This window comes from Molothrus aeneus, chromosome 28 (assembly GCF_037042795.1).
Source record: "Molothrus aeneus isolate 106 chromosome 28, BPBGC_Maene_1.0, whole genome shotgun sequence".
Taxonomy (NCBI): Eukaryota; Metazoa; Chordata; class Aves; order Passeriformes; family Icteridae; genus Molothrus; species Molothrus aeneus.
Window position 1 is genome coordinate 5,725,888 of NC_089673.1, and position 22,346 is coordinate 5,748,233.

The 22,346-nt window shown below is 56.0% G+C and overlaps 1 protein-coding gene across 1 annotated transcript; it reads left to right on the plus strand.

Annotated features, from left to right (window-relative positions):
* Positions 1–2,305: 2,305 nt before the first annotated feature.
* Positions 2,306–22,155, plus strand: MLLT6 (MLLT6, PHD finger containing). Its single transcript, XM_066566932.1, has 20 exons — positions 2,306–2,432; positions 4,998–5,077; positions 5,905–5,959; positions 6,128–6,237; positions 6,916–7,019; positions 7,418–7,511; positions 8,059–8,163; positions 8,529–8,627; positions 10,043–10,217; positions 10,632–11,222; positions 11,631–11,812; positions 12,122–12,239; positions 14,580–14,646; positions 14,951–15,093; positions 15,356–15,544; positions 15,703–15,791; positions 16,137–16,474; positions 16,905–17,013; positions 18,359–18,676; positions 18,977–22,155. Exons 1-20 carry the CDS (start codon positions 2,324–2,326, stop codon positions 19,019–19,021), a joined length of 3,120 nt encoding a protein of 1,039 aa, XP_066423029.1. The 5' UTR covers positions 2,306–2,323; the 3' UTR covers positions 19,022–22,155.
* The last annotated feature ends 191 nt before the right edge of the window (positions 22,156–22,346 follow it).

Here is a 22,346-nt window from a genome sequence, read left to right on the forward strand (position 1 = left end):
ATGCGGCTCCGAGCCCGAGGGGCCGCGGGCGCTTCCTGCCCGCCCCCGCCGCCGCCCCGGGCCCGCCCCGTGCACAGCAGGCACCGGGCACCGGGAAACGGGCACCGGGCACAGGGCAATGGGCACAGGGCACCGGGAAACGGGCACAGGGCAATGGGCACCGGGCACCGGGAAACGGGCACCGGGCAGTGGGCACAGGGCAATGGGCACAGGCCAGTGGACACAGGGCGCCGGGCACCGGGAAACGGGCACAGGGCACAGGGCAATGGGCACAGGGCACCGGGCACCGGGAAACGGGCACAGGGCACAGGGCAATGGGCACGGGGCACCGGGCACAGGGCAATGGGTACAGGGCAATGGGCACCGGGAAACGGGCATAGGGCAATGGGCACAGGGCACCGGGAAACGGGCACAGGGCACAGGGCAATGGGCACCGGGCACCGGGAAACGGGCACCAGGCACAGGGCAATAGGCACAGGGCAGTGGACACAGGGCGCCGGGCAGTGGGCAATGGGCACAGGGCAGTGGGGACTGGACACCAGGCAGGAGGGGTTGGGCACCAGGTACTGGGTACTGGCCACAGCACAGTGGGCAGAGTGGTCACTGGGCATTGGGCACAGGGCAAGAGGCAGCAGACATGGGAATTTAATGGGAATTTAATCCTTTCAAAGTTCAAGTCCGAGGATCTCCATGGGCAAGGGAAGGGAGGAAATCCCGAATCTGATCCCGAGACAATTCCAGGTCTCCAGGATACAAAGGCCAGAATTCCTTAAACACAAAAGATAAAAGGAAAAGGGGGAAAAAAAGGGGGGGAAATACAGGGAGAATCCTTGGAAAAAAGGGAGTTCAGGCTGAGTGAATTCCCGCCCCTGCAGGGATTTTCAGGGATTGGGATAAAGGGAAAATCGTGGGTGGAATGCTTGAGGGGTTCTCAAAAAGGGTAAAAAAACCCCAGAATTTTGGGGTTTGGGTTGAAAGAAATCCCAGGATGGGCCAGGCCAAGATTCCAGAGGTTTTTGGGATGAGGAAAAGGAGGCTCAGGATGTTATTTAGGTTGAAAATGGTAACATTATGGAATATTCAGAGCAGGAAGGATGATCAGAATGGTGGGAAAACCCTAAAAATCCTCAGGAATTGTGGTTGATTTGGGATTGGAGTGTTTGGGTGGAATGTTGTGCCAGGAAATCCATCCCAAAACTCTCCAGGAGTACAAGGGGTGGGGGGAATAAAAGAGCCCAGAAAAGAAATATTCCAAATATTTAGGATCTTTTCACTCATTCCCAGCAGGTGTAATCCCCTAAATAAATATTCCAAATATTTCAGGATATTTTTTCTCTACTCCTTTCATACAGGTGCAATCCCATAAATAAATATTCCAAATATTTCAAGATCCTTTCTCTTCACATTTCCTGCTCATACAATCCCATAAATAAATATTCCCGATATTCCAGGATCATTTCCCTGTTTTCCCGCTGATTCCCACCACTCTTCCTGCCGCGCGCAAACCCCCGAGGAGGGAAGGAACATTTATCCTCTTTCCCAAGGTGCCAAGGGGTTAAATCCCTTTTCCAGAGGAGTCTCGGGCCAGGACAGCCGGTGGCGCTGGCGGAGCCGGGATCCGGGAATTTCGGGATAATGGGATTTACGGAGCGCTGTCGGCTCATCTCTGCGGAGCGCTCCATCGGGAACGAACCCGCAGCGCGATGCCAGCCGGGCACAGGGGGCTGGAGGGGGAAAAACCCCAAAATCCTCATCCCAAAGCGTTGGGGAAGGGTCAAAAAACCCCCAAAAAGCCAAAATATCACCCGCGCGCAAACCCGCCCGCCCGGCCGCGCCGAGATCCGTGAACCGCAAATTTTACCGGAGCGTGCGGGCGGCGCCGCCATGATTGTACCGGGAGGGGGGGACGGGGACACGGGGACAAACTGGGGGGGACTGGGACAAACTGGGAGGGATGGGGACGAACCGGGGGGGACGGGGACAAGCGGGGGGACCGGGATAAACGGGGGGGACGGGAATAAACGGGGGGGACGAGCAGAAAGGGGGGGAGACAGATAGAAAGGGGGGGGGGACCTGCGTGGCGCGGAGCCACATCCGCCAACCCCCGCTGTCCCCGCGCTGTCCCCGCGCTGTCCCCCGGTCCCTTCATCAGCGCCTCGCCCCGCCCGCTCTTGTGGCTTCTCGCTGTCCCCACTGTCTCCCCCGGCGGTCCCCCCGGGAGAGGCGGGGAGGGGGCAGCACGGAGGAGGAGGAGGAGGAGGAGGAGGAGGAGGAGGAGGAGCGCGCAGAGGGAGGCGGGGGGGCAGGAAACCCTCCTGGAAGTATGAAGGAGATGGTGGGAGGCTGCTGTGTGTGTTCCGACGAGCGCGGCTGGGCGGAGAACCCGCTCGTCTACTGCGACGGCCACGGCTGCAATGTGGCCGTGCACCAAGGTGAGCCGGGCACGGCCCCCCCGAGCCCCTCCCCGAGCCCCCCGAAACCCCCCGGGGACGGGGCGGGGTGAGGATGGGGGCGGCGGCGGCGGCGGGGGGGGCGCGCTTTGTTTTAGCGCTATTGTTCCAAATAACGGTGTCGCCGCCGAGGTGGCGCGGCCGCGGAGGGGGGGACACGGCGGGGGTCGAGTTGGGGCAGCCGCGGAGCCCCCCGGGGGTGGCGAGCGGGGGGATTTCTCCGGTGCCCCCCGGTTTAGCGGGGAGGGGAAGGGAGGGAGGAGGCGCTGCCGCCCCCGGCCCGGCCCGGGGGTGTCGGGGGGGCCGCGGGGAAGCTCCGGAGGGGTCGCGGGGCCCGGAGCTGCCTCCTGCGAGGGTAGGGAGGGAGGAAGGCAGCCCTCCTCCTCCTCCTCCTCCTCCTCCTCCTCCTCCTCCTCCGCCCGCTGCTCCCGGTGACACGGGCGATTTGCATTTTAAATGACTCCGAGCCCGCCCCCAGCTCACGGTAGCGGGCCAGGAAAGTTTGTCCTCGGCCCGGTGAACAAAACAAATCCGGATTAAAATCGGTATTCGAGGCAGCGGAGGAGTGGCGATCCCTGCTCGGTTTGATTGGAATGCGCCCAGGATTCCGGGCTGCTGGGGCCGCACTGTTTTCCCGCTGATGTTATCCCGTTTCTGTCCCGGTTGTTGTTTTAGCCTGTCAGTTTCCCAGTTATTCTTTTATCCCATCAATTTCCCGGTTGTTGTTTGCCCATCCCTGTCCCGCTTGTTGTTTTTATCCCATTCCTGTCCCGGTGCATCTCCAGCTCCTCCTGCTCGCTCTCGTCCGTTCCCTGTGCTTGCTTCTGGTTCTGGGTGTCTGTGGGTCCAGCCCTGTCCCTGTGTCCAGCCCTGTCTGTGATCCTGTGTCCAGAACAGCTCCAGAGGGTCAGGAACAGTTTTTAAGGGTCAGGAACAGTTTGAGAGAGGCAAGAGCTGTTCCAGAGTCTCAGGAAGAGTTTTGGATTTTCCAAACCAGATCCAGAGGGGCAGGAACAGGTTCAGATTTTCAGTAACAGTTCCAGAGCATCAGGAACAGTTTTGGATTCTCAGGAAGAGTTTTAGAACCACAGGAGAAGTTCCAGAGGGTCAGGAACAATTTTTAAGGGTCAGGAGCAGTTTCAGATTTTCAAGAATTGTTCTAGAGCATTAGGAAGAGTTTTGGATTTTTCAAAACCAGATCAAGACGGTCAAGAAGAGTTTTGGGTTTTCAAGAAGAGTTTCAGAAGTGCAGGAGCAGCTCCAGAGGATCAGGAACAGTTTCAGATTTTCCAGAAGATTTCCAGAGGCACAGGAGGAATTTCAGGGGGTCAGGAACAGTTTTTAGGGATCAGGAGCAGTTCCAGAGGGTTGGGTTGAGTTCCAAATATTCAATAACAGCTTTTAAAGGTCAGGAACAGTATCAGATTTTCAAAAACAGTTTCAGAACATCAGGAAGAGTTTCAGATTTTCAAGAAGTGTTTCAGAAGTGCAGGAGCAGCTCCAGAGGGTCAGGAAAAGTCTCCGAGCCTGGTTTGAGCCTCGGTCTGTGCCTGTGGGAAGCTCAAGGAGTTTATTTGGGGTTTTTGGGGGCCCTGCAGGATGTGGTGATTCCCCTTTTGGAGCTCGGCCCAGCCCCTGTGGCTTTGGGGAGGTTTTTACTCCCCAAATAACTCAAACCCCAAAAAGGAACCCTGGAGGCTCATCCTGCATGGACCAAAAAAAAAAAAAAAAAAAGGAAATAAACAGGGAAAGCAGGGAGAAAAATAGGGAGAAATAAAGGAAAATCCCAGGGAAAACAGGGAAAAAAACCCAGGAAGTAAACAGGAAAACACAGAGAAAAACAGGGAAGAAAACAGGAAATAAACAGGGAGAAAAAAGAGGAGAAAACGGAAAAAACAGGGGAAAATGGGGAAAAACAGGGAAAAATGGTAAAAAACAGGGGGAAAGCAGGGGAAAATGGGGCAAACCAGGGTAAAAAAGTGGGAAGTAAACAGGCAGAGTGAAATTCCCAGGAAGCCCCGGGTCCATCTTTAGCCCGGGCTGAGCGCCAAGAACGAGCTCAGCTGGAGCCAGTGGGGGCTGCCAGGGGAAAACAGGGAAAAACAAGGAAAAAATGCAGAATATGAGCTGAAAATAGAAATTATTAATGGCCTTAACTCCTTTATAGAGCTCTTGTTTCCCATCAGATAGTTCTGTGAATATCCTGAATTTTTAATGAAAAATTGTGTCCCAAAGAGGAGAAAACCCCCAAAACAAGGGGAAAAAAGTAAAAAATTAGCAGAAAATACAATTTATAAATGCTCTTAACTCTTTTTGGAGGCCTCCATTTACCACTCATGGTTTCCTCCATATTTTACATTTTTATTTTATTTTATTTAGTTTAGTTTACTTTTTTTTTCATGATTTCTTGGTGCTGATCCTGTTTTTCTCCCTGATTTTCCTCCTGTTTATTTCCAGCCTGCTCCAAACATTTTTAAACCCCTGAGAAATCAGAAATAAATGGATTTTAAAGGGTTTTATTTGGGTTTTTTTTGCCTTTTTTCCCAGCTTGTTATGGAATTGTCCAGGTTCCCACTGGCCCCTGGTTCTGCCGGAAATGTGAATCCCAGGAAAGAGCCGCCCGGGTGGTGAGTGGGGAAAAATCATGGATGGAGTTCTCCAAGATTTTTGGGGTTTTCCAAGATTTTTGGGTTTGGGGCCTTTTTAAAAATTCAAAAACCCCCAAAAAGAAATCACAGGGGAGATTTTCCTACACCAGATTTTGGGGCACCCCAAAAACAACCGCACACCCTCTCAGCCTGGATTTGGGGTGACACCAAACCCAACCACGACCATACAACCAAAACTTCTCCCTAAAACTGGAGGAAAAAAACCTCGCGAGAGGCGGAAGTAAGGAGCAGAGAGAGATAAAAACTCAATTTCTTTTTTACTCTGAGTCACCGCTTTCGGTTTTACTCCTCAACCACAGCCCCTAAAACCAGCCCTAAAAAAGCCCCAAAAGCAAAACTTTGCCCCAGGCATTTAAATCCATTTTTAGGGCTTTTTTGAGGCATTTTTTCCCCAAAACCTCCTCAGTTCTCATTCCCACAGCCCTGTTCTGGCAGCAGCTCCTTTTTGGGGCAGAAATGGGAATTTTTCTGGTCCTAAACCTGGAATTAAATGGATGAAATTTGAATTTTATTGATTAATTTTTATTAAATTTGAATTTTATTGATTTTGGCATGAAATTCAAATTTTCTTGATTAAGTTTCAATTTTATCCATGAAATTTGAATTTTATTGATGAAATTTCAATGTCATCAATTAAACTTAATTAAAGCTGACGGAATCTGAATTTTATAGCTGAAATCTGACAAATTTTATGTATTAAATTTAAATTTTATCAATTACAGCTGATGAAATTTGAATTTTATCACTGAAATTGGGTGAATTGTGGTGTTTTTTCTCCCTTCCAGAGGTGCGAGCTGTGTCCCCACAAGGATGGAGCCCTAAAGCGCACGGACAATGGGGGTGAGCCATGGAATTCCCACCTGGAAAATCCCAAAATCCACCCTCCTCCTTTTGCCCGCAAAATGGGCCTGGGGTTTTTGGGGACAGAAGATTTTTTTGGCATGGAAATTTTTTTTTTTTTCGGGGGGGTTTCCTGGACTGAATTCCCATTTTCCCTTCCTTTTCCAGGCTGGGCCCACGTGGTGTGTGCCCTGTACATCCCCGAGGTGCAGTTTGCCAACGTGCTCACCATGGAGCCCATCGTGCTCCAGTACGTCCCCCACGACCGCTTCAACAAGGTAAAATCCGGGATTTCGGGGTCATCCCATCTCCCCATGGCTCCTTCCCGGATTATCCTGACCCCGCAGCTGCTTGGATTCTGTTAAAAACCAAGGAAATCCCTGGATTTGCCAAGAAATTTTTGGTCTTCCCCATCTATCTTCCCCAAATCAATGCAATTTGAGGAATTTCTTTGTGGAACGATGAGAAGCAGTTGGATCCATGGAATTCTCTGTCGGATCCTCCATATTTTTGGGGAGAAAATGGGAATTTCAGGAATTTATTGGTGGGACAACTTGAGGCAACTGAATCTATGGAATTCTGTGTTGGATCCTCCATATTTGGATGGGTTTTGGGGGAGAAAATGGGAATTTGAGGAATTTCATGGTGGAACAACTGGAACCAAAGGAATCCATGGAATTCCATGTTGGTTCCGATGGGACAGTTGGGATTTTGGGGAAAAAGGAGAAGTTTTGTGTATCCCACCGGGGAGTATCCTGGAATTTTCATAGAAATCCCTCAAAATTTCCTCGATGCCCCAGAAATTCCTTCACAGGAGCGGAAGGTGGGAAAGGCTGGAACTCACCAAGCTCCAAAACCCCTCCTGACCCAACACATCCCATGAGATTTGGGAATCCCTGGAGGCTTTTCCTCTTGGAAAATGTGGTATTTTTCCCGTTTTTTCCCCCCCTTCCCAGACCTGCTACATCTGCGAGGAGCAAGGGCGGGAGAGCAAGGCGGCCTCGGGGGCCTGCATGGCCTGCAACCGGCACGGCTGCCGCCAGGCCTTCCACGTCACCTGGTGAGATTCCCGGGAATTCGCCTCTGGAACGTGCCCCCAGCTGCTCCCTCCCTGCCCTGGCTCTGGGGCTCGGTCCCTGAGGGCTCTGGGGTTTGGCGTTGATCCCCCCCATGGGGTTATTTAGGACTGGAATTGCCCCTTCCTCCTCCTCACCCAGGAGGTTTTTCCAGGTTTTTCCGGGAAGTTCCCAAAGTTCGGGAATTCTTTTGGAACCTGTGGAATCTGATGGATTTTCCTGGGGTGTTTTTTTTTGTTTGTTTTCCTGCTGATTTTTCATTTTTCTCCTCCATTTTCCTGCTGATTTTCTCGGGTTTCCCCTGTTTTCCTACCAATTTTGCCATTTTTTCCCTGCTTTCCTGCCGATTTTCCTGGATTTTCCCTGTTTTTCCTGGGATCAGTGCACAGATGGCTGGGCTCCTGTGCGAGGAGGAGGTGCTGGAGGTCGACAATGTCAAATACTGCGGCTACTGCAAATACCACTTCAACAAAATGGTGAGATCCAGGAATTCCAAGGATTCTGGGACTTCCCAATTATTTAGAGAACTTTTATTTATTCAGGGAATTTCATTTCTTTCGGGAATTTCATTTCTTGAGGGCATTTTAAATTTATTTAGAGAATTTTTTATTTATTTTGGAAATTTTCGTGTATTTCAGGAATTTTTATTTTATTTGGTGGTTTTGATTTATTTAGGGAATTTGATTTATTTAGGGAGCTTTCATTTACTTAGGAAATTTTAATTTATTTTTCTTGCCCTTTTCTCTCTTCTCCTTTTTCCATCTTTTTTCATCCTTTTCCATCTTCTTCCCCCTTTTCCTTCTTTTTTCCCCCTTTCCCTCTTTTCTTCCCCCTTTTCCCCTCTTTTTTCCCTTTTTCCATCTTTTCTTTCCCCTTTTCCCTCTTTCTTCCCTTTTTCCTCATTTTCCTCCTTTTCCCTCTGTTTTTTTTTCCTTTTCCCCTCTTTCCTTTCCCCTTTTCCCTCTGTTTTTTTTCCTGTTTTCCCCCCTTTTTCCCCATTTCCCTCCTGTTTTCCCCCAGAAGACCTCGCGCCATTCCGGGAGCAGCTCCTTCCTCCCGGGCAGGAGGAGCCGCTCGGCATCCCCGGCCCAGGAAAAGCACCTGTCCCACCACGAGAGGCCAAAAAAGGTGAGAAAATCCCCAAAACTCCCAGAATCCCCCAAATTCCCCAAATTCACAGGATTTGTTTATGGGATCAGGTGCTGGAAAACAATGGGATTCCTTTATGGGATCTGCCACTGCAAAACAATGGGAATATGGATTTATTTGGACTTCCTTGTGGGATCTGCCACTGGAGTACTGTGGGAATTTATTTGGATTTTTTTAATGGGATCTGTGCTGGAAAACAATGGGAATAGGGATTTGTTTATGGGATCTGCTCCTGGAAAACTGCTGGAATGGGGATTTATTAAAATTTCTTTATGGGATCTGGTGCTGCCCTTCCCAGTGTTGGGAATTCCAGCATTCCAGAGGTTCCTGGTTTTTTTTTCCAGAGCCGCAAGGACAAGGAGAGGCCAAAGCAGAAGCACAAAAAGCGGCCGGAGTCCCCCAGCAGCCTCCCCCCAGCGCCCGTGGCCGTGGCTGCCGAGAAGGTACTGGGGAAAATCCACCAGAAAACTGGGAAAAGGGGCAGGAAAATCCACCCAGAAAACAGGGGAAAGGGCAGGAAAATCCACCCAGAAAGTCCAGCCAAAAAACTGGGAAAAGGAGCAAGAAAATCCACCCAGGAAATCCAGCCAAAAAAACAGGGGAAAGGAACTGGAAAATCCATATAGGAAAATAGGGAAGGCCAGGAAAATGCACCCAAAAACCCAGGGAAAAGGGGCAGGGAAGTCCACCTAGAAAACTGGGAAAAGGGCAGGAAAATCCACCCAGAAAACTGGGAAAAGGGCATTCTCACCAGGCCATTCCCACCCCCAGGCCCCTCTCCCCTCCCCTTCCCGAGGAAAAAATCAGGACGATTTCTCCTGCTGAGCTCATAAATCCAGGAGGGTTTAATTCCCACATCTGGGGCTGGCAGGAGAAAATCCCAATTCTCTCTCCCCGGAATTCCCCCGTTCCCATCCCTTCAAATTCCAGGTACATCTGGCGCCTGCAGCTGTCGAGGGATTAAATCCAGGGATGGACTTGGATCCCAGGATTTATCCCAAAGAGGGCTCGGTCAGGGTCAGGGATGTCAGGAAGGTCCCACATTTTGGGCCATCCCATAATTACAGGAATATTTTTAATTTTGGTTGTAATGTTACCTAAAATGGGTGAATTTGGAGCCCTTGGCTCTGGATTTGAAGGGAATTGGGATTTGAGGGATCTGGGTTTGGGTTCATCCCTCTTTCCCCCTGGCTGAATTCCCATAATTCTCCCTCTCATCCCAAAATTCTGGATTTCCTGGCATCTGCCCACGTTCTTCACCCTCCTGTCTCCCCTGGCTCCTGCAGCTCAGCTGGAATTTGGGAACATCTGGTGTTGCTCCAACCCCTGGGAATATTCCCAGCTGGAGCTTTGGGACGGCTGCAGGGATCCCAGGGAATCTCCTGTCCCATCCCGAGGATGAGGAAATTCCCTCAGGGAATCTCTGATCCCACCCCATTCCCAAGGAAATCCCCCAGGTGGGATGGGAGTGGTGCAAGCAGCACACCTGAGGCAGGAATCTGAAATCCTGGATGGAACTGGGAGGTTTCCAAAATCCAGAGGTTTTTGGAGCTGGAGATTCCGCTCCCTTCCCCCTTTAATCCCCTGCGGTTCCCTGGGATGAGCCCAATCCCTGGGGTGGAATTCCCAGTGCCACCGAGCAGCAGGAGATGTCCCAAAGTCCCTCTTGTGCCAGGAGTGATCCGAGCTGAGCAGCCCTGGGTGGGCAGAGAGGGCAATTCCCACTGCAGAGGGAGGAAACTGTGAAAATCGGGAAATTCAGGAAAAACAGGAAAATCAGGAAAATGGGGAAAAAAAAGAGCCCCAGCTGCAGCCAGCTCTGGTCCCTGGGGTCACCTCAGTGTCTGTCCCCTCCCAGGGCTCCAGTGGCCACCACGAGGCCACCAAGGAGAGCTCAGAGGTGGCCAGGGCAGAGGCCAAGGGCAGGAAATCCTCGAGCCACGGCAGCAGCCACAAGGGGAAGAAGACAGGAAGTGGGAAAAGCTCCGGAGGCTTCGGATCTGCCCCAGCCGGGGGAACCTTCCAGACGGCCGGTGAGGGGCAGGAGGAGGAGGAGAGGGAGGGAGAGGAGAAGGAGGAGGGAGAGGAAGGAGAAGAAAGGAGAGAGAGGGGAGGGAGGAAGAGGGGAGGGATGAAGGACAAAGGGAGAAGGATGGAGGAGGAAAAGGAGAGGGATGAAGGAGAAGAGGGGAAGGATGAATATGGAGGAAAAGGAGAAGAAGGAGGGAGAGGGAAAAGGTGGGAGAGGAGAGATGGGAGAGGAGAGGAAGGAAGAGGGGAGGGATGGAGAAAAGGAGAGGGGTGGAGGAGGAAGAAGAAGGGAGTGATGAAGTAGAGGAGGCAAGGGATGAAGGAGAAAAGCAGAGGGATGAGGGAGGAGGAGGAGGAGAGCGATGAAGCACCAGGACCCCTCCCCTGCCCCTCGTGCTGACCCCACCTGTCCCCAGGCTCCTCCTGCGGCCTGCCTGGCTCCCAGGACTTCGCGCCCTTCCCCAAGCTGGAGCAGGAGGATGAGAAGTTCCGCAAGGCCGCCAGCTCCAGCTCCTCCTCGCACTGCTCACCGCTCTCCGAGGGCCCCAAGGCTGACGTCTTTGAGCAGAAGGTCATCTTCTCCGGCTTCGGCTCCATCATGCGCTTCTCCACCTCGGCTGTGGGCCAGCCGCGAGCCCGCGACGCCTCCCCCGTGGACTACAAAGCCTCCAGCACCCTTGGTGGCCCCGCGGGTGGCACGGCTGGCACGGCTGGCGCCGCCGGGAGCGGCCACAAGCGGATGCCGTCGCTGGGCGCCGAGGAGGGAGAGGTGCTCAAGGAGAAGAAGCACAAGGGCAGCAAGAAGAACAAGCACGGCCCCGGCAGGCCCAAGGCGGGCAAAGGCAAAGAGGTTTTGGGGGCCCAGCTGGCTGGGTCCACCTCCACCTCCTCCTCTCCCTTCTCCGGGGGATCCCTTGTCAGCTCCAGCGTTGGGAATTCTTCCCGGAGCTTCAGCCACCCTGGGAGTCTGCCCAGCCTCAGCCTGGAGTCGCCGCTGCTGGGCTCAGGTGGGTCCCCCCTTGAGGGATTCAGGTGTGCTCAGATCCCTTTTCCAGCCTCTTCCAGAATTTTCCAGCACATTTAGCCATGTCCAGACCTGGCTGCACAGGGTTCTGTCTCCTGAATCCATAAAAATCCACATCCCCTTCCTTCACCCTGGAATCTCCCCTGGATCAACTTCCCAAAAGTTGAGGAATCTCCTCTCCCTTGGTAGTGGTGGGATAAATTGGAATCTCTTCTCCCTTGGGAGAGGCCGTATCAAAAGGAATCTCTTCTTGGGAGAGGCAGGATCAGAAGGAATCTCTCCCTGGGAAGAAGCAGGATCAGAAGGAATCTCCTCTCCCTCGGGAGAAGCAGGATCAGGCAGGATCTCTCCCTGGGGATCAGCGGGATAAATTGGAATCTCTGTCCCGCAGGGATCTACACGAGCAACAAGGACCCGATCCCGCTGGGCGCGGCGCTGCGGGCGGTGTGCAGCACGCCGCTGCCCTCGGGGCTGCTCCCGCACCAGGGCGGCGCCGCTCTGCCGCAGCTCAGCCGCTCGCCCTTCGCCAGCTCCCTCCCCGCCTCCTCCTCCTCCGCCGGATCCACCACGCAGGTGAGGCCCGGGACAGGCTGGGGCTCGGGACTGGCGGCACGCGGGAATGGGGACAGTCGGGACAGGGAATAATTGGGAATGGGGACAGTCAGGACAGGGAACACATGGGAATGAGGACAATTGGAATACTCAGGATTGGGAACACTTCCACTGGGAAGAGCAATTGGATCCACACCATTCCCAGGGCTCCTGGCTCCCAGCCAGCTCTGGGAATGTGCCAAGCCTCTCACCAGACTTCCAGGAGATATTTTTAATGTGGGAGCTGGGAAGAGCTGCAATAACGAGGATATTTCCCTGCTTCCCGGGCAGGTGTTTTCCCTGGCGGGTTCCACCTTCAGCCTCCCTTCCTCGCACATTTTCGGGAGCCCTCTGACGTCCGGGCTGTCCCTGAACCCCCTCCTGAGCCAGCCGGAGAGCAGCCGGGCAGGTACGTGAGCTCCCAGGTATGTCCGGGTTGGCATTCCTCCCACCAGGACAGGACAGGACAGGTGGCCACCACTGCATTCCTGGCTTTTCCAGCTGCTGTCCCTCGGGGTGACAGCCAGGGCTACCACAGGGGGACAGGGATGGTGTCTTTGCCAGCAGCACCTCGGGAGTGTCCCTGGAGAATGGGTGTCCCTGGATGATAACAGCTGTCCCAGGACAATTGGATGTCCCTGGATAATGAGTGGCCCTGGATAATGATGGGTGGCCCTGGAGAATTGGGTGGCCCTGGATAATGAGTGTCCCTAGATGATGATGCGTGTCCCAGGATAACTGGGTGGCCCAGGAGAATGGATATCCCTGGATAACTGGGTGTTCCAGGAGAATGAAGATCCCTGGATAACGAGTGACCCTGGAAAATGAATGTCCCGGGAGAATTGGGTGTTCCTGGGGAATGGGTGCCCGTGGTTTGGGTTGGAAGGGACCTTAAAGATGGGCAGGGACACCTCCCATTACCCCAGGGTGCTCCAAGCTGTCCTGGGACACTTCCAGGGATGGATCAGCCACAGTTTCTCTGGGAATTCCGTCCCAGCCCCTCCCCATCCTCACCGGGAGGAATTCCTTCCCAAAACCCCATCTATCCCTGCCCTATCCCAGTTTAAACCCATTCCCTATGTCTTGTCCGTCCCTCCCTTGTCCCAAACCCCTCTCCAGCTCTCCTGGAGCCAATTCCAGCACTGGAAGCTGCTCCAGGATCTTGCACTGGGAGATTCCGGCCACATCCAGGAATTATGGATATAACATGGGTTATTCCTGCCTGGAAGAGTGTCCCAGTAGGACATTCCCAAGGGGATGAGGGAACCAGGATCCCCTGGCCCTGTCTGGAGGAGCTGCCCAGCCCCAGCTGGGTTTGCTCATTCCGAGCAGCAGCAGGAAATCCCTGTTCTGGGCATCCCGCTGGGAATCCTGGCATTCCCTGCAGGAGATTCCCAGGATTCCTGCACATGGGAATGTGTGGGGAAGGAGAGGAGGGGCAGGGAGACAGCTGAGGCTGGAGCCACCACATCTGACAGGGCCCAGGGTGAAGGGAGTGAGCGTTCCAGGGATGGGAAGATAAATATGGGATTTATCCTGGATTACCCTTGGAATGGCAGATATCCTGCACATGTGCACAGCAGCCCCATCCCAGATTTCCTGAGGCACAGGGATGGCTCTGGAGGAAGGTTCTGGATGCCAAAGCTGAGCTGGGCATTGCTGAGGGCACAGCTCAGATCCTGGGGGCAGTTTTGGGATCCTCCCAAAAAGGACATGGAGGGACTGGAGCGTGGCCAGGGAAGGGTTTGGAGTGCCAGGAGTGGCTGAGTGAGCTGGGAATGTTTATCCTGGAGAAAAGAAGGATCAGGAGAGACCTGCTGGATCTCCACAAGTCCCTGACAGGAGGAGACAGCCAGGGGGGTTGGGCTCTGCTCCCAGGGAATGGGGACAGGAGGAGAGGGAATGGCCTCAGGCTGGGCCAGGGGAGGTTTGGGTTGGATATTGGGGAAACTTCCTCATGGAAAGGGGGGTCAGGCACTGGAACGAGTCCCCATCCCTGGAAGTGTTCCAAACCGCGTGGATGTGGCACTTGGGCACAGGCTGAGTGGGGATAGGGCTGGGCTGGGTTAATGATTGCCCTCCTGACCTTGGAGGGCTTTTCCAACCCGAACCATTCCATGATTCCCTTGAAGCTCCTCAGGGAGCACCTGGAAATCGACAGGAACCCGGGCCGGCTCTGGGGGAAGGATCCTCAATCCCGGCTGACCTTAAAGCTCTGCTCCAACCTGATTCTGTCACTCCCTGGAGAGTGACAGCCGATCCCCCGGGATTACCGGATCCAGCCGGGGCCGAGGGGCCGGGGACAGGGTCTGGCACGGGATTTGTCCCTCCCTCCCTGCGGCCCCATCCTCCGGCGGCTTCGGCAAAACCGGCTCCAGGCTTTGCAAAGCTCCGCCTGCCCGGGCGCAGAGCGGGGCCGGGGTGACCTTGCCGGGGCGACCGCCCCGACCGTGCCGAGGTGCCAGGCGGTGCCAGCGGCTCCTCCCCGGGGGAGGCGCCGGCGGGGCCGCCTTGCGCAGCGCGGGGCCGGCGCTGCTCGGTGCGGTGCTGCCCGGGGCTGCTCGGTGAGGCTTGGTACCGGTGCTGCTCGGTGCGGTTCGGTGCGGTTCGGTGCAGTTCGGTACTTCCCGGGACTGCTGGGTTCTGGTGCCGCTCGGTACCACCCGGTGCCCCCCAGCGGGCGCTGACCGGGCACACACCGGGCACACACCGAGCATTCACCGGGCCCTCTGTCCCTGTCCCCGCGCAGAGCCCGACCTGGAAGATTGCGGCTTCGGCTGCCGAGGGACGTCCCCGCAGGAGAGCCTGTCCTCCATGTGAGTGTCCCTGGGGACAGCGGGGACAGGGCACAGCCTGGGGGGGACTGAAACAGCTCCTGCCGCACTCCTTGGGGTGTGTGATGGGATGGGATGGGATGGGATGGGATGGGATGGGATGGGATGGGATGGAATGGGATGCGATGCGATGGGAGGGCCCGGGGGGCTGCTGCCACTCGGGGCCAGGCAGAGGAGCCATGGGAGCAGGGAATGGAACGGGAATGGAGCGGAAATACAATAGGAATGGAGCAGGGATGGAGCCGGGAGTGGAGCAGGGTCCCCCTGACGCCCCCGCCCCCCCCAGGTCCCCCATCAGCAGCCTGCCGACCCTCTTCGACCAGACCGTGTCGTGCAGCAGCAGCGGGCAGCTGGACAATGTCCCACAGGCCACCCCCAACATCGAGCAGCTCCTGGAGAAGCAGGGCAACGGCGAGGCCGGGGTGAACAGTGAGTGCGGCCGGGGGGCGGCGGGGCAGCTCCCGGGGCTCTCGGGGTGGGAGCCGCTGGGATTTTGGGATTGTGCCCGCAGGCAGCGGAGCTGGGCGGCGACAAAGCCCCAGTGTGTGCCGGGGAGAGGAGCGGGGGCAGCGCTGTGGGGACGGTCCCTCTCGCTCTGGGGTTTGATTGTGAATCCTGTGATCCCCTTTCCTCTTTCCTCCCTTTACCCCCCGCCATTTTTTCCTGCCCCCCCCCCCCGGTCCTCCTGCAGTTGTGGAGATGCTGAAGGCGCTGCACTCGCTGCAGAAGGAGAACCAGCGGCTGCAGGAGCAGATCATGACACTGACGGCCAAGAAGGAGAGGCTGCAGCTGCTCAATGTCCAGCTGTCAGTCCCCTTCCCCGTGGTCACCAGCAGCAACGGCCCAGGCAGCCAGGCCCAGTACATCCTGCCTGCCAATGGTGAGGGCACCGGGGCTGAGGGAACCGGAGCTGAGGGCATCCAGGGACGTGTCCCTGTGCCCTGGGGGTGGCTGAAGGGTCACAGCGGACAGGATCTGTCCCACGGCCACCTCAGGGTCCAGCCCTGACTCTGCTGCCTCGCCCCTCTTCCCTCGCAGTCTGCAGCAGTGACTCGCTGAGCATCAGCAAGAGCCCCCCGTGCAAGAACAGCTTCGGCATCGAGAACTCGCTGTCCACGTCCTCCGAGGTACAGTGGCCCCTGCGGCCACCGGCGGCCGGGCAGGGCCTCGGGCAGGGGCAGTGCAGCAGCCCCAGGGCTCGGTAGCCAGCTGGTAAATCCTGCTAGCCCAGGCTCAGAGATCAGGCTCTCCCTGCAGCGCCCAGGGCTGGGTAGAGTAGCTGAGAGCTGGAGCGCCAGGTGGGAGTGCCTCCAGGTGATGCTGGACATCCAGCAGGGCTGGACCTGAGCTCTGGGACCTCCCTGAGTTCTGGGACCCTTCACACTTGAGCCACCGGAGCTCCCCCCTTCCCACCCCGAGCTGCCCCCAGGCAGCCGCCCCAGCCCGATGCTCTGTGTCCGTTTCTCCCCCAGGACCCTCACTCGGGCTGTCCCAGCAGGAGCAGCTCCTCCCTGTCCTTCCACAGCACCCCCCCGCCCCTGCCCATGCTGCAGCCCAGCCCCGCCTCGCTGCCCCTGCCCGGGGCGCAGCAGGTGAACGGCCTGGCCAGGGCGGCGGGCGGGGGGCTGGCCGGAGCCTCGGGGGGCAGCCACGGCCTCTCGGCGGTGCCCATGGTGGACGGCCTGCTGGGCAGCCTGGCCGGAGCCCAGCAGATGCCGCTCAACGGGATCCTGGGGAGCCTGAACGGAGCGCAGCCCGCCCCGCCTCCGAGCGCGGCCCCGGCCCTGCAGCTCTCCACCAGCCTGAGCAGGTGAGGATGGGCTGCGCTGCCCTCTGCAGCCCAGCTCAGCTCCGGGGAGTGAGGGAGGGAGCGGTTCTGGCCACACTGACTGCTCTGGAGAGCTGTCCCCAAGCCTGGCTTGGGGGAGCCTGGCTTAGTGTGCCCAGTGTTCCCAGGTGATCCCAGGCATTGTGTCCACAGGGAGGGGACCAGCAGGAATTTTAGCAGCCACTAAATTGGACCCCTGGTCCTTCACAAGCTGTGGAATTATCCGTGTATCCCTGGTGAATTTACCTGCAGCGTGTTCCCGCAGAGAGCTGGAGAGCTCAGCCAAGGCGCTTCCCACCTCCTGCCAAATGTGCTTCTCACAAATACGTTCCTCCCTCACTCCTGCACCTGGGATGCTGCTGGGCATGGAAGGAAATCTTTTCAGCTGCTGTGTCTCTCTGTGTTCCCACAGCGTGGCCAGCCTGAGCCCCCTGACGGAGCAGCAGCGGCACGTCCTGCAGCAGCACGAGCAGCAGCTGCAGCAGCTGCAGCAGCTCCTGACTTCCCAGCCGCTTAACCCGGTAAGGGACAGAGGGGAGGGGAAGCTGCTGGTGCTCGGAAAAGCTCAGAGCAGAGAGGAAAATCTGAAATTAAAACAGGAGGTTCCCTCCTGTCCCCGAATCCTCTGAGCCTTTTGAGTCTGAAACCACTGTGGGCTGGGTGAGGGAATTCAGAGCTGGTTTTGGAATTTGGGATGAGGGAGCATCCCAAATCCCGAGGATCAAAGCTCCAGGCAGGGTGTGGCAGCTCCCAGGGAGGGGAGGTGGGATTTGGACTCTTTTTGTACCAAAGGAAAGAAGTTTAATTGAGTTTAGTCTGAGTTTGCCACATCCTGAGGGGGTGAGAAGGCGGGAGCTCCGGGAAGTCGGGAAGGGGGAATTGGGAGAGCCGTTCCCTCCTGGAGTCATCCCAGGATGCAAATCCTGCTGGATCCCAGACTGGCCCCGGTGTCCTGGTGTCCCAGGTGTCCTGGGCCCACAGGAGAGGCAGAATGTGCCAAGGACCCTGCTGGGGGTTAGAGAGAGATAAAACCTGAGTTGTTTCAATCCTAGGCAGCTCAGCCGCATCTGGGCACGTCCACACAGAGAGCTGGAGGTGCCCAGGGGGCTCCGCAGCTGGCTCAGGGTTTTGGGATCACCGAAAGGCCTCCAAAAGGTGGCTGCTCTGGGGTTCTTGGCTCCCTGCCTGCACCCCCTGTCCCAGGAATGGGGATGGAGGGGTGGCAACAGGCCCCTGAAGTGGCAAACAGGTCCTGAGGCGGTAAACAAGTCCCTGAGGTGGCAATCAGGTCCCTGAGGTGACAAACCCCAGCCCCTGGCCTTGCAGAGACCTCGGCGCTGTCCCCACCCTGCCTGGGGGGACACAGGAGTGCCACCAGCGCTGTCACCAGGGCTGAGCTGTGCCCGTTCCAACCAGGAGCCCAGCCCGCTGCTCTGGATGCATTTCTGGGTCAGGCTATTTTTAAATCCCGGAAAAAGCCAATTTCCGAGGGCAGCTGATGTCACCGTGTCACCCGCGGGGACAGGACAATAGCAGCTCCGGCTGCCGCGAGGGTCGGTGGTTGCCATAGCGATTCCTTCGGTTTTCCCGGATTTCAGGGAGGTTTTCCTGGATTCCAGGGCGTACCTTGGGATGCAGGTGAGCCCTGAGCCTGCTTTGCTTCCCCCGGGGCCTGTTCACCTGGAATTCAGAGCCAGTTTGGGATTTCAGGATGGTGAATTTCACAGATTTGAAATTGCTGCATTGATGGGTTGGAACTGTGGGGGATTTGTGCCAGAGTGCTCTGTCCCCACTTTATCCCCGCTCTGTCCCCGCTCTATCCCCACTCTGTCCCCACTCTGAGCTGTGTCTCGGCCATTCCTGCAGGAGCAGCAGGCACTGGTGTTCCAGATGATGCAGCAGATCCAGCAGAAGCGGGAGCTGCAGCGGCTGCAGATGTCGGGCTCGTCCCAGCTGTCCCTGCTGGCCGCCACCTCGGCCCCACTGCACCCCAGCCCCAGCGCGCTGCTGACCTCGGCTGCGCCCAGCGGGGGCTCCCTGCTGGCCTCACTGTCCCCGCAGCAGCTGAACCCCGGCGGGGCCCTGCTGGCCCCCCAGGCCACCCCCCCGCTGGGCTCGGGGCCGGCCATGGCCCCCAACCCCTTCCTAAGCCTGCAGCCCGACGGCAGCACCCCAAAAGGAACGGTGGGTACGGGGTCGGCACGGGCCGGGGCTGGGGACAGGCTGGGACAGGGCGGGGACAGGGCAGGGACAGCGTGGGGATAGTCTGGGGACAGTCCCGGGGACAGCCTGGGAACAGCTGGGGAAAGATGCAATTCCTTCCTCCTCCAGTCCCTGACCCTCAACCCCTGTCCCTCAATCCCTGTCCCCCGATCCCTGTCCCCTTGCCCTGATCCCTGTCCCTGCGATTCCTTCCTCCCCCAATCCCCGTCCCTCCAGACCGTGTCCCCCCTGATCCAGCCGTGTCCCCGTTTGTCCCCACAGCCCCTGGGTGACAAGGGCGCTCCCCTGGCGCAGGACAAGGGCTAGGAGCCCCCCGGCCCCGAGCCCGCAGCCAATCCTCTCCCAGGGACCGCGGCTTCCCCGCGGCACCGGCGGAGCCTGGCGCTCCCAGGAGCGGCCCAGGAGGAGCCTCGGGAGCCACGGTGGCTGTCACCGCTCTGGTGCCACCAGGAGTGAAGGTGGGGTCACCTGTCCCCTGCTCCATGTGCCGGAGGGAGCTCCAGCGGAGCGTGGGGAGCCCCCGTGGCACCAGAGACCCCCCAAATCTTTGGGGAAGGACGTGGTGGCACCTGGAGGTGTCCAAGGACGTGACTCTCAATGTGGCACTGCTGGAGAAAGGACATGGTGGCACCTGGCAGTGTCCCAAGAGCCAGCACTGGATGTGGCACTGCTGGGCAAGGATGTGATGTCACCTGGCGGTGTCCAAGGATGTGACCCTGGATGTGGCACTGCCAGGGGAGGATGTGGTGGCTGTGCCCAGGTGGGGACATCCAGAAGAATTCCCAAGCTGAGGTTTCCCTGCTTTTCCCACTGGGCTTTGCTCTATCTGGAGGCTGATCCAGCCTGGAAGGACAGATGGATGAGGATGGATGGAGGTGGGCAGGAGGTGGCACCACCTGGGAGGACGTTGTCACCTGTGCCAGCTGCCAGAGGGGCAGGACTGTCCTTCCCTCCTGGAATTCCCAAAGGCCAACGTCTCAGCTGGGGCCACAGCCAGAATTGTCCAAGGTCAGGAGCTCCTGGACCTGGGAGAGGATTCCTGGACCAGAGTTTGGAGATGAAAATCTTTGCAGGAAGGAGAATCCTAAATGTGGTCCCTGCGTTTTCCCGCCCACCACAAATCATTCCCACAAAACCACGTTCTTCCACTGGTCCTGGAAAGAGGGATCTCCAAGGAATGGGACAGTGACTTCAGTCCTGAGCCTGGGATGGCAGAACTTCTGTTGTTCTCCACCTTTTGACCTCGATTCCATCTCCAGGCTGGAATATCCACCGGGAATTGGCTTCCTCTGAACTGGGAAGGCAGGAAGGCAGGAAGGCAGGAAGGCAGGAAGGCAGGAAGGCAGGAAGGCAGGAAGGAAGGAAGGAAGGAAGGAAGGAAGGAAGGAAGGAAGGAAGGAAGGAAGGAAGGAAGGAAGGAAGGAAGGAAGGAAGGAAGGAAGGAAGGAAGGAAGGAAGGAAGGAAGGACAGTCAGAGCAGCTCTGGGAAGGGGAACACCAACACCAAACGCACCAATGCCCCTCCTTCTCTCATCCCTGGGTAAATCCAGAGCTCCTGGGAATACTCCAGCTGACGGAAACTCCTTTGGGAGAGCCCCAAATCCCGAACTTTGGGACCTTTGTGCACGTTCAGCACATCCCCACTGCCCTTCCTGCTTTGCACTATTCCCGCTATCAGCAGTGGGGCTGCGCTGATCGTGCTGGCAAAGCTCGGCCCAGGCGAAATCCTCTGCTGAATTTCCTTTTTTAATTGTTTATTTTTTTTTTTTTTCCCCTAAGATTCACACTACAAGGTTTGTCTTAAAAACAAAACAAAACAAACAAAAAACAGAGAAAAAAATAATACCAAACCCTTTCTGCTCCCAGCTTGGAGCTCTGAACTGGACAGAGCCACTGGCTGCTCAGAAATAGAAATATATATTAAATATATAATGGGATTTATCTATCCAGAGGTTATAATGAGCTTAAGAAGCTGTTGGGGAGCCCCATCCTTTGGGATCCCCGTCCCCAAACCCGCTCCAGCACAATTCCCTTCTTGCACTTTGAAATTCCTTTGGATTTTTCTCTTTTCCCCCCCACCCCAAGCTGGGTCATTCCCCCTCCCTGGCCCCCCTGGAGGTGCCACCCAAAATCCTCCTGGCATGGGGACCCCCTGGCAAGGGGACACCCCTGGCACGGGGACCCCATGTCCCCCCCACCTCCCTCCTGAAGAGCCTCGGGCTTGGCAGTGATGGTGAAAGCAAATTTAGTCTCAAACTGGGGCTAAAATGTGGAATTTTGGGGCTGTCTCCCAGCCTGTTATGGTGTGAGGTGGCTATGCCTGCCATCCCGCAGATCCTCGGGATTTGGGAACAGCCAAATCTCAGCTTTGGGCCAGCAGGAGGATGGGCAGGGGGCTCTGCCAGCTGGGTGTGGCCAGGAGTGGGGGTTTATTTTATTTTATTTTATTTTATTTTATTTTTTGCTTTTTATCACAAATCCCAAATCCCCACATTGCTCTGGGATCCCAAATCCCTGCAGTGCTGCCTGTGGCCTCCAGCCCCATTTACAACCCCAAAAACCCCAAAGTTGTGCCCAAATGTCCCAATTCTTCCAAAATCCAACCCTGGGGGATCCGGAAGATGTGAGGAGCAGGGAGGGAGGGCTGGGAAGGGAATTGATCCCCCAGGACACCCAAAATCTGAGTTGGGATCGCCCCCAATTTGGGGTCCATGCCCAAATCGCCAGACAAGCCCAGGGCACCAAAGGGGTCAGCGAGAGGCACTTAGGGGTGAATCCAGAGGCTGGAAATGCTGGAATTGGCTCCTGCGGGAATGCTGGGTTTGGAAGAGGAAGGAAATCCGGGAATTTGGGGTTTTTTAGGCAGGATCACAACCAGGGGAACCTGATCCCTTTGGTTCTCCAGGAATTCCCAGAGCTGGATCCAGGAATTCCCAGAGCTGGATCCCTCTGGCTCCCCGGAATTCCGAGATTTGGGGATCAGAGACAGAAAGCACTTACACCTCTCCCTGTGACCAACCTTCCAAAGGCTCCCAAACCCCAGTAGTTGTCACCTCCAGCCACCCCAAATGTCCCTTGGGCAGAGGAAGGAGGGGGAGCTGGGAAATTCCAGGTGAATCCCTGTGGAAAAAGAAAAACAAAAACGGGAGAGCAGGGGGAAGGGAAAGGACAAAAGGAAAAGCTAAAGATGATCTGTGTTTCAGTTGCACTGGGGTACATTTCTTTACCCATTTTGATGCTCTCATTTAGGATTGTTGCATGTGTCCTTTTGTGTTTTTTCTTTATTTTATTCATTTTTAGGTTGGTTGTTTGTTTGTTTTTAATATTAAATGAAAGAGAAAAATGTGTATATTTTTGGCAATTTAAGGTAATGTAGCTAAGATATATTTTTTTCACGCTGCTTGACTGGTCTTTATTATAATAAATAATATTAATATTAATTGCGAGTTGGTTTTTAATAAGGATAAAGGGGGCAAATTTAAATTGGAATGGGAATTCCCTGCCTGGTGCTGGGAATGTGTGAAGGAATCCCAAGCCAGGGATAGTCCCCAGGTAGGAATGAGTGGGAAAAAGGGGAGTTTTCCCAAAAAACCCTCAATGATGGCCCCCATTAAATCCAAATCCTCTTGCT